The sequence below is a fragment of the Hyperoodon ampullatus genome, assembly GCF_949752795.1.
Source record: "Hyperoodon ampullatus genome assembly, chromosome: 3".
Lineage (NCBI taxonomy): Eukaryota > Metazoa > Chordata > Mammalia > Artiodactyla > Ziphiidae > Hyperoodon > Hyperoodon ampullatus.
The window spans coordinates 68,538,582-68,549,862 of record NC_136916.1 but is presented as its reverse complement, the minus strand read 5'-3'; the positions used below and the strand labels follow the sequence as shown (position 1 = coordinate 68,549,862).

Here is an 11,281-nt window from a genome sequence, read left to right as displayed (position 1 = left end):
TCTGCCCCCTTAGGTTCAAACTGGCATTGTTCCTGCTGGGGCAGCAGGTTAGGCCGGCGGTTCACACCCACACTAAACTCATCAGCTGGTTGGTTTGCCACACCCCAAGTTTGCTCTTCTGAAGGTGCTTCCTTGTTTTTTGTAATATGAACAGGCTGAGAATTTCCAAAATCTGTGTATTGTTTCCCTTTTCCCTATCAAGGCTGTCTTCATTTCCCTCTGCTCATATTTTACTATAAACAGTCAGGGGGAACCAAGCTACTCCTTCAAACACTTTGGTAACAAATATCTTTGGCTAAATGTCCATTTCACTGCTCTCAAGTTTTATTTGCCACTTTATAACAACGGCTACATTTTCTGTTGTCCAGTAATGTATTCCTTATTTCTGCCTGGGATCTCATCAGAATGGCTATTACCATCCTTATTTCTACCAATATTCTGTATATACTTTTTTTGTGTGTATTCCCTGTGTATCTCTGCCTTCCTTTCTGAGCCCTCACCAATTACTTTTAAAAGCCTCTAGAGTCTGTCACACAAAGTGAAGTAAGTCAGAAAGAGAAAGACAAATACCGTATGCTAACACATATATATGGAATTTAAGAAAAAAAGTGTCATGAAGAACCTAGGGGTAAAACAGGAATAAAGACACAGACCTACTTGAGAATGGACTTGAGGATATGGGGAGGGGGAAGGGTAAGCTGTGACAAAGCGAGAGAGAGGTATGGACATATATACACTACCAAACGTAAGGTAGATAGATATTGGGAAGCAGCCGCATAGCACAGGGAGATCAGGTCGGTGCTTTGTGACCGCCTGGAGGGGTGGGATAGGGAGGGTGGGAGGGAGGGAGACACAAGAGGGAAGGGATATGGGAACAGATGTATATGTATAAGTGATTCACTTTGTTATAAAGCAGAAACTAAAAAAAAAAAAAAAAAAGCCTCCACAGCAATATCAACTTTTCTAGCAGGCACCTCAAGACTCTTCCAACCTCTACCTATTACCAGTTCCAAAATGACTTCCACATTTTTAGGTATTTGTTACAGAAGCACCCACCTCTCACTACCCCCCCCATTTCTGTCTTTCTCAGTAGAGGCTACTATAGAATACCACGGACTGGGTGGCTTAAACAACAAGCCTTTATTTCTCACAGTTCTGGAGGTTGAAGTCGAGGTACCAGCATGGTTGGGTTCTTGGTGAGGCTCTTTTCCTGGTTTGCAGACGGCCACGTTCTAGTTGTATCTTCATGTTGTGGTGAGACAGTAACCATCTCTCTTATGTCTCTTCTTATTAAGGCACTAATCCCATTCTCGAGGGATGACCAAACTACCTCATGGTAATTGAGCAAATTACCTCATGACCAAATTACCTCCAAATACCACCACATTGGGGATTAGGGGTCCAACATATGAATGGGGGGGGCACAAACATTCAGTCCAAAGGAGTAATTTATTAGGATTTTGTCAAGTACATAAATGAACTTAAAGAACTGACACATTAATATGTTGATTTTTCCTATCAAATTCCATGGTATACATTTTCACTTCAAGTATTAAGAATAATTGCTTATCTTGTTAAAGTGTTTCTTTTTGTAGCTTTTTCAGATTTATTGTTACTTATTTATATACACTTTAAAGTACTGTTTCCATAGAAAATGTGTCCATTAAATTTTCTATAGCTTTATATGTGAAACATTAATTTTTGTTAGCATCTTATTGAATTTTTTTTGAAGTTTTCCAGATAGTTTTGGATTTTCAACACAAAATATTATATTATCTCAGAGAGATAAATTTACATCCTTCTTTGAAAGTTTTGTATGCCTCGTTTGTTTTATTTTGCATGCAATTGCATTGGTTATCAAAATAACACTAACTGGCAGTGCAGGGGTGGGGTCTACTTGTTTTTGCCTGATCACAGGAGATAATTTTATGATTATATTCCTTTGCCTTATTAAAAGAATAAAAATGCTGAAATACTTTTTATTCTGGTTTTTACTAATTTTAAATTTTGCATTTTTCACGATAAATCATATTTCATATTATGAAATGATTTTCATAAATAAACCATATTTCAATAAATCACATAATCATTTGTGTGTAAATGTGTATGTGTACTACACAGTACCATGAAATAATAATTTGGTATAAATTATGCATCATACAATGGAATATCATACAGCCATAAACAGGAAGGAAATCCTGCCATTTGCAACAACATGGATGATCCCTGAGGCATTATGCTATGTGAAATAAATTAGACAGAGAAAGACAAATGCTATATGATCTCATTCATAGGTGGAATCTAAAAAAAAAACCAAAAAACTCATAGAAACAGGGAGGAGATTGGTGGCTGCCAGGATAGGGGAGTGGAAGGTGGGGGAAATGGATGACGGTGGTCAAAGGGTACAAATTTCCAGTTATAAGATAAATAGGTTCTGGGGATGTAATGTACAGCATGGTGACTATAGTTAGTACTACTGTATTGTATATTTTAAAGTGACTAAAACAGTTGATTTTAAAAGTTCTCACCACACACACACAAAATTGTAACTATGTGAGGTGATGGATGTTAACTAAACTTATCGTGGCAATCATTTTGCAATATATACATATATCAAATCATACATTTTACAACTTAAACTTACACAATTCTATGTCAATTATACCTCAGTGAAGCTGAAAAAATAACAAAACAAAATAAAACCACATAAGTTGTCCTACTTTCCATTTTCCATTTTGTAATAATTTCCAAATTGTGTAAAATAGCACTGAAATTATTTGTTCTTTAAAGGTTTTATGAAAATCCCTGTTTTTAGGGAAAACTGCATTCTGTCAAATAATTTATTCATGTTAAGTGGTAGGTTATATTCTGTGAAGCTACTGTTTAATTAATTACATGTGCCTACAAAATTATCAATTTCTTTCAAGTTTTGCAATTAATTGGCATCTGATTGAGTAATGGTCTTTCTTATGTTTATTTAATAGAATCTATCTTTCTGGTGAACCCCTATTAGGTGAATGTGTGTGCAACTGTGTATGGCCACTTTGTTTCTCTTTTTTCCTCGTTTTCTTAAGTTGGATAATGGTTTATCTATTTTATAATTTTTAAAAAAATCAAATCAGTCTTAATACTTAATATTTTTCTCTATTATTTATTGTCTTCATCTCCTTTGCTTTCTTTAGTTATGTGCTTTTGTGACTGTGCATTTAAAAAATTATAGATGTATACTATATACATGTACACATATACATATATAGTTAACATACCTCATACACCTGTATTGTACATAAAATTATATTAATCATGAATTTAGTGTTTTTTCAGATATACAAAGATGTTCAAATCATTATTTCTTTTTAAGATAAAATGTTTTCTCATGTTCTACCATCCTGTTACCTTGAATATAACCTACTCTTTCCTGATGTACTCTTCTTCTATTGTGCTATTTTTTTTGTTAATTTTTCATTTGAGATTTTTTGGCATCAATATTCACAAATGAGATTGGGCTCCAGTTAACTTTGTATTATACTGTATTGGAAACATTCTGATACCCATGTTAGGTGTCATTCATACATTTCACAAGTGTCCCCTTTATTCTCTTCTCTGGAATGGTTTATATAGCATTGCAATCCATTTAAAGCTTTTAGTAAATTTCTGGGACAAATGTCTTCTGCTCTTCTCTTTTTTGGGAAGTCAGGGGCGTAAGTACATTCCTGATAACTTTCTTTAATTTTTCATTAGCAATTGGTTTGGTTTGATTTACTTTGTATTTTAGATTGTTGTTTGGAAAATTACATTGAAAATTTTAAATTCCTATCACATTTCCAAGTGCACTTGCCTCAGTGTAACAGGGGTTTATCTCCCATTTCTTTGGTGTCTTCTTTTCTCTGATTATTTCCTACTCATTGTTTCCTATTGTTTAACTGCACTTCTACCTTTATTTGTGATTACATTAGTGGTTTATCTGTGTAGCAATTTTTTTTAAAAAAGCAGCTTTTACATCTGCATTTTATGATCCACTAATTTTTGCTTTAATCTTTCTTAATTCTTTCTGCTTACCAGTGTGTGTGTGTGTGTGTGTGTGTATGTGTATGTGTGTGTCTGAATGTTGTAGTTTCTTTAAAATTTACAGATTTGGATATCTATTTAATTATGTAATTTGTCTTTCTAGATACTGTATATTAGTATTTAAGATTAGTTTTACTCTGAGCACAGATTCAGCACTATCCTATAGATTATGGTATATATAAATTTTCATTACCTTATTCTATCCTTCTAGAAGATTTTTAATTCACTCTTTCATCAAATTATTTTTGAGAGAGATATTTAAAAGAATTTTCATGTGGTAGTGGTTTATTTTCTTGTATTGACATCAGAGAATGTTGCCTGTACTACTAATTTCTCAATTTGACAGTTTCACTGTGATCTAATACATAGTCAATTATTTTTTGTTAGTGATCACACTGGAAAATGTGATATATTTTTAACGGCAAAATTCTGACATGTATTAATTTATTTCTTTGCACTAGTGTTGGGTTATTTTCCAAACATCCCTTTTTCTATCCCCACCCAAACTTCATTCCACACTTAGGTTGTAGTTTAGCATCTGCTGTGGAAACAGAAACCACACCCCCGTGATGTTCACAAAAGTGAAAAATGGAACACCATATAGGCATCAATTATGAACTGGAAATCTTTCCCTTTAAGTCACTGATATTCAGTAAATGGATTTAGTGAAGGAGTATTAGGTAAATTTTTAGCATATTTGTAAGTCTTTACATCCACCGAATTTAGATACATGAAGAATAAGAAAATCAGATTTGCTTCACCCAGGCATTCTTTGTCTGTTTAGAATGACACTCTATATGCACGAGCCCCAGGGGCTGAATCCATGAGTCTCCTGGAGGAGGGGCAGCATACATTCTGAATCACTCACAGAGCAAAATTTTGTATGGCAAGGGCTCCTTTGTTCCTGACTGCAGCAGGAGTGGCTAAGCTGTCCTTATGGGCAGGCCCTTCAGACACTTCACTCAGCTTTGGATGTGCTGACATCCCTGTTATTCGATCTCTTTCTGAATGAGCTGATGAGGGAAAAAGGAATCCCATTTTTTTTTTTTTTTTTTTTTTTTTTTTTTTTTTTTTTGCGGTACGCGGGCCTCTCACTGCTGTGGCCTCTCCCATTGCGGAGCACAGGCTCCGGACACGCAGGCTCAGCAACCATGGCTCACGGGCCCAGCCGCTCCGCGGCATGTGGGATCCTCCCCGACCGGGGCACGAACCCGTGTCCCCTGCATCGGCAGGCGGACCCTCAACCACTGCGCCACCAGGGAAGCCCGGGAAGCCCATTTTTAAAAAATATCATCTTACTTATTTTCCTCGTGCAGGCATCTGTCACAAATAATACGATTTTTTTTCTTGTTTGCTATATTTTCAGTAATTGAATAGCACATTTTTAGTTTTAACTGACTTTTGCTAAAAAAAATTACTTGGTCTTTTTGAAATTATGAACATAAAGGTAATGTTCCTACTTCCTAAGAAAATAATCATAAAATAATAATGTTACCTTAACACAAGTTCCAATGTTTCCCAAAGAGAAAAACTTGGTGGAGTTTTAATTCTTGTGCAAGGTTTTCTCAGGTTTACAAACACACATAAATACCATTTTTATACATGCTGTTTTAAAAATACCACCTATGCTTCAAGCTTTGTCCAGGTTACATTTGATCCTCACAACAACCCTGCAAAATAGGTGGTGTTATACCCATTTCTCATATAAAGAAACTGAGGTATAGGAAACTTAAATAACCTGCTCCTGACTGCAGGGCTGGTAAGAAGCAGAGTCAGGATTCTAGTCATCCTTTGTCTGTCTCCCAAACCATTTTATCTTCTGTACACCCTTGTCACACGCTGTCTCCCGATCTTTATTATGATTGTTTGGTTCAAGATACTATTTGAATAGAAATGTGATGTTTCACATTAGGTAGTGCATATTAGGACAAACTTTTCAAAGCTTTCTGTGCTTGGTTTAAAATGCCCTCCTTGACAGCATCGCCACCACTCAGAGCTCATGTTTTGAGCCTCTGGTGTCAGTGTGATCTTTGAGAGTGCCCCATCTGGTCCTATTCTTTGGTTGTTTGGTTATCTAAGCCCCCTTTCCCCTGCATGACTAGGGCAGCCTGGGGGTAGAAATATGTTTGGATTTCATTTGGAATCACTCACTCTACATGCCAGCAATAGCCAGGCATCCAGGGCCTCTTGACTGATGAATTATTTGGATAACAAGAATCTAGAGGGGAAGGACCCCAGTGAAACAGGCTGATACTTACCCACAGAATCAGGAATCATGTAAGAAGGGAGAGGCAATGTACAAATATGGGCAGCTGAGGCACATTCTGAGCACTGGACTAAGAAATACTGAGTCTGGCAGCCCACAGATAAAGCACTAGGGCTCCCACATTCTGTAGCTCATTTATGCCCATCTCTGTCCCACCCAGCTGAACCTCCACATGTAAGATTGCACATGTGTTTCCAGTACCTATATTCAGTGGGTCCACCTGCTCTCAGTTATACATGTGGGGCAAGGGGCAGCATGGTGCCTGTGCTCTGGAAATATACTACCTGAGGTCCATTTGCTGTTCCACTAATTCATGCCTACGGGTCAGGACTATATGGGCAAGTCATGTAACCCCTCTATCTTATTAATCTCATCATGATGGTGCTAAAAATTATAGCAAGTACCTCATAAGGTGGTTTTTAGAATTAAATCAGTGTTTTGAAGAGTATAAACTCTGTAAATGCACCCTGTCTTTGTTGCACAGTCAGGGAAGTCTGTATCTCCTGTGACTTAGGCCCCCAGGATACTTTCAGCTATCTTAGCCAGGAGGAGAGCTTCCTGCAGTTGATATACAGCATTTTATACAGGCAAATTAGGTAAACTATTAAAATTGTGCTATTCAACTCACATTCTTTCTTTCTTTGCTTGTTCAGTTACTGAGAAGAGGTATTCAAATTGTCTACCAAGATTCTGTAGTTTTTCTTATCAATTATTTATTTGTATATCTAATCTTATGGTACCAAACATAAAATTGGAACAGTTTTATCTTCCTGATATATTATAATTTCATGTTTATATATCATCTTTATTTATCTCCAGCCATGTATTTATCCTTAATGTGAACTCCATCTGTGCTCAAAAGTCACAGCACCTCTGATTAATTTTTCATCCTTTACTTATAATGTTTCTGTATTCTTCCATTGTAGGTGTGTATTTTAAACAGCATACAGTTTCATTTTAATTTTAATCAAGTCTGCTAATCTTTGAGTTTTCGTTTTTAAACCAATTCCATTTAATATAATTACGGTGTATTTGTGTTATAAACTTTCCAAATTACTATTGCATTTAGCTTTTGTCCCTTTCTATATTTCATTTATTATCTTTCTATTCTTGCATTCTGACTGTTTATTGTTCTTTATCTTTTAAAATCTTGTCCCTTTTATGTTGAAAACTTTTGTCAAAAGCCCCTTCTTTGGAATGTCTAGAGATGACACAAAACATTGAACACAAAGAACTGTGTATCTGAGTCCAGGACTGTGTTGTTATAAAGATCAATGAGGTGGTGGCTGAACTGCACAGGAATTCACATTTCTGTACTAATAACAGCAATGAGCTATTAATGCCATCACAGGAATTACCAATGTCATATTTTGTAAATGTCTCACATTTGGATAGAGCCACTCAAATAGCTGTTTTCATTAGATGCTAATCACTGAAGCTGTGAAAGGGACAGAATGATTATTCATGTACCTCACACTCACACAACACCAAATCCTATCAGCCTTTGACCTTCAGCTTCCAGCTCTGTATTTATTTTATTAAATAAACATTATGGTATACCCTTTTTAAATATATTTTCAAATACATAACTTTCATACACATTAATATGCATATGTATGTATATATAGAATTCTTAAATATATACTTCCAAATATAAATAATTTCACATCAAGCTAAACAGGATAAAAACATGTAAACATATGCACCTGGTTCTGGTCAAGTAAAACACAAAACCACAAGGTAACCACAAGTTAAAGAGTGCACTTGAAGGGGAACAGGGGAAGGAACAGACGTGTAAACAACAGAGATGCTGAAGCTGCACCACAAAGCCCCACGAGGGTCCATTTCTTAAGACTGAAGTAGCAAAAAGCTCCTTGTTCAGTTAAGACTTCTCCTTTCACCCTGTCACATTTATTCTTGAGGGGCTTCAAAATGAGTGTGGAAATTCTGTAAACACTAGACTAGAACTGAGTCAATCCTGTTGAAAACAGAGATGACAAAATAAACCATAAACTGACAGTCATATTAATTTCTCCAAACAGTAACTTTAAGGACGTTTTGTTACTTTTTAACACAGTGAAACACCATAATCCTGGGGAGCAAGAAATGGGAATGGGCAAGAAAACAGTGATGGATGCTCTATACAAATGGTTTCCGCAGCCCCTGTAAGTGACAGATGTGTCTATAAACAAAACACAGGCAAGAGCAGATGACAGAGCTTCAGCACACCAGACAACATGCCACAGCATAATGCCACAGATTCAAATTGAAATATTCTTCCAGCTCACAATGACGCAAGTCCCATAGGGCCTCTGTGAAGGGGAGCTCACTAGCTCCCAGTGAAATAAAACACTTACACAACAGATTGGCCAGCCAAAGCATGACAAGCTCTTTTTTACTGCTTTTAAAGGGCATGCTGCCCTCTCCCACCTGCAGAGGCTCGAAACGTTGACCACGGCAAGTACTGGACGCCTCAGCACCCTGCCTCTGAGGCTCCTCTCCCTGGCCCTCAGGGAACGCATGTCTGTAAAAACAGTTCTCTCCAAATGGGCAGACCCTGCCTCGAGCAAAATATCTGCAGGTCTTGTGGCTCATTGCCTCCAAGTACTGCTGAATAAGTTTCTGCTTCTCTTCCTCCTCCTCCACCCAGAATTCACTGGGAATGACAAAGGTGGAGATGACCCTGCACTGCGGGCAGGACTTGACGACCCTGCTCCCAAACTGTCTGGCACTCCTCCACCTACGGATACACTTAAGACAGTAGGTGTGGTTGCAGCTGGAGAGAATGCCAAAGCGGCAATCATTCCGGTTGGCTTTCTCATAGACAACCTCCATGCAGATGCCACACACTTTGTCCGCACTGCGCTGCACAGCAAACGAGAGCTCCATATTCTTCTCGTGTGCTTCAATGCAGGCCTTTACATGGTCTGCCCTCTGGGCACCGTCCACAGGGTGCAAGACCTGCAGCCCACACATATCACATATATCTCCGTGGAGATAGATACATCTCTGCCCACGAAAGCACTGCCCCACCATAGCATCGCGGCAAAGCTGCTTCCCCATGCCCAAGGCAATCTGCTCCCTCTCAGTCACCGAGCTCTGCAGAGGAGCCCCGGAGACAGAAGGGGCCATGCGGCCCCGGTAGGGTTGCCCGGGAACAAACTCAACGGCACCCTCCCAGCCTTCTGCACCTGCTCCTCCGGCAGCTTCAAGGCCTGCATTGTCTGTCTTAGCTTCAAAGAAACCCCTTTCAGCAGCCGAGCCAATCAGAGGCAAGGAGCGTGAGGACGCAGCAGGGGGGGCTTCCGCCACTTCCTGAGGCAGGGGCTCCATGTGCGCAGCCGTGCTGGGGCCGCTGTCTGCAGAGGCCTGGGGCAACAAACCGTGGCCTTCGCTGGCCACCTGCCGGCCCGAGAGGTCGTGGGAGTATCGGCAGTTCTCCCCCTCCTTGCACAGCCCATGCAGATAATACCTGCAGACGACTTGCTTTGTCCAGCTGCCGCTGCTCCGGCCTTGCAGCCATCTGGGCCTAGCCCCTCCCCATGAGGCCTGGGCGGGCCTCAGACGTGACGGGCGGAAGGGGGCCGGGCCTGGAGCCGAAGACCACCGGGAGGCTGGGCGCACCGGGACGCTGGGCCGGGGGACGCCCTCCCCCGCTGCCTCGGCACCCCCAGAGGCCCCAGCTGCCTCGTGGGGTTCTGTGGGAGCTGCAGGCTCTTCCATGGCATTTCTTCGCCCCTAAATGGTGCCGGAACTTCCCTGGTATCTCTTCCTTTCGGGCTTGAGGCCCGGAGGCCAGGCGCCAGCTCGTGGGCTCCTCCCTAGAAGTTGTGCATCTTTTTTCCCTTTCCCCCGCTCCCTGCTTCCTGTGCCAGTGTTCCTACTTCCTTTTCTGAGCAGGCGCGGCGGACACTTCCTGTAGGAACAACGTCAGTCCTCCACCGGGTCGGTGCACGGTTGGTCCGGCAGAAATGGTGACCGGCTTCCTCCTGTGTTCGCAGCCGGCAACGCTGCCCGCTCTCGGCTCCGGCGCTGCCTTTGCTCTGCTGCGCTCGGCACCTCGCCATCCCGCGGCTCTTCCGAGCGAAGGAATCACAGCGCTTTGAGGTTTTTAATGCAATCTGTTCCAGTGTTCTTTCACACGCATTGATTTCGTTGCTTTTTCATAGTGTCTATTGAAAGCATCATAATCCTCGTGTTTTTTTATTGCTCCCGTGTAAAGTTCATCTTATTTCTGAGCCATCTCACACATGACTTTTATAAAGGCTTTGTCTGTTCACTCCGTTTTATGTCTGTGGGTCTTATTTTTAAAATTATTTTTATTTCTGGGTTTCTTGACTGTCACTGCTGAAAGCCTTATTTATTTAGTTGTGTTGACAAGACCTGATTTCTTCTGCTCTTTGTTTTCTGGAAATTCTTATGGGCTTAGGTTGGAAAGGCTTTTCGCCAGTGAGGCATGAGCAGGGTTCTGATCTGAGGCCACTTTAGCGCCTTATAGCTGTCTTAGGTTATTGTGGATTGCAGGGCTCCCCTCCCACTGTGCAGAAGCTGCAGACTTCATTGGTCCTGATGCTGGCCTAATAAGCCACTGTCCCCTTTGTGTCCCCTTTGGCTTTTATTTTCTCTTGCTGGTTAACTCACGGTGGCTCTTTGTTTCCCTTTCTTTCTTTCACCCAGTTTTGTACGGTATTGTGCTGGGCCAGCCTTTCACAGTATATTCTCTACCCTTCTGCCCATGAGTGGTGCTTTTTAATTTCCACGCCTGAGCTGTCATTTTGCAGATATATTTTAATAGATTAGTAAAAAAAATATTTTCCTAAATATAAGGAGTACTTGTGGATGTATACTGAATTTTATCATGTAGTTTTCTGCATTTCTTAAGAGCTGATCACGTTATTTTCTCTTTATTGTGTTATTGCGGTTATTTGCACTGACAGATTTTTCAAA

General features: G+C 40.2%; 1 protein-coding gene across 1 annotated transcript; it reads right to left on the bottom strand.

Annotated features, from left to right (window-relative positions):
* Nucleotides 1-8,554: 8,554 nt before the first annotated feature.
* On the bottom strand, nt 8,555-10,057 carry MKRN3 (makorin ring finger protein 3; the record flags this gene model as incomplete). Its single annotated transcript, XM_079700584.1, has 1 exon — nt 8,555-10,057. The coding sequence occupies one exon, from the start codon at nt 10,055-10,057 to the stop codon at nt 8,555-8,557; it is 1,503 nt and encodes a 500-aa protein (XP_079556710.1).
* Nucleotides 10,058-11,281: the final 1,224 nt, after the last annotated feature.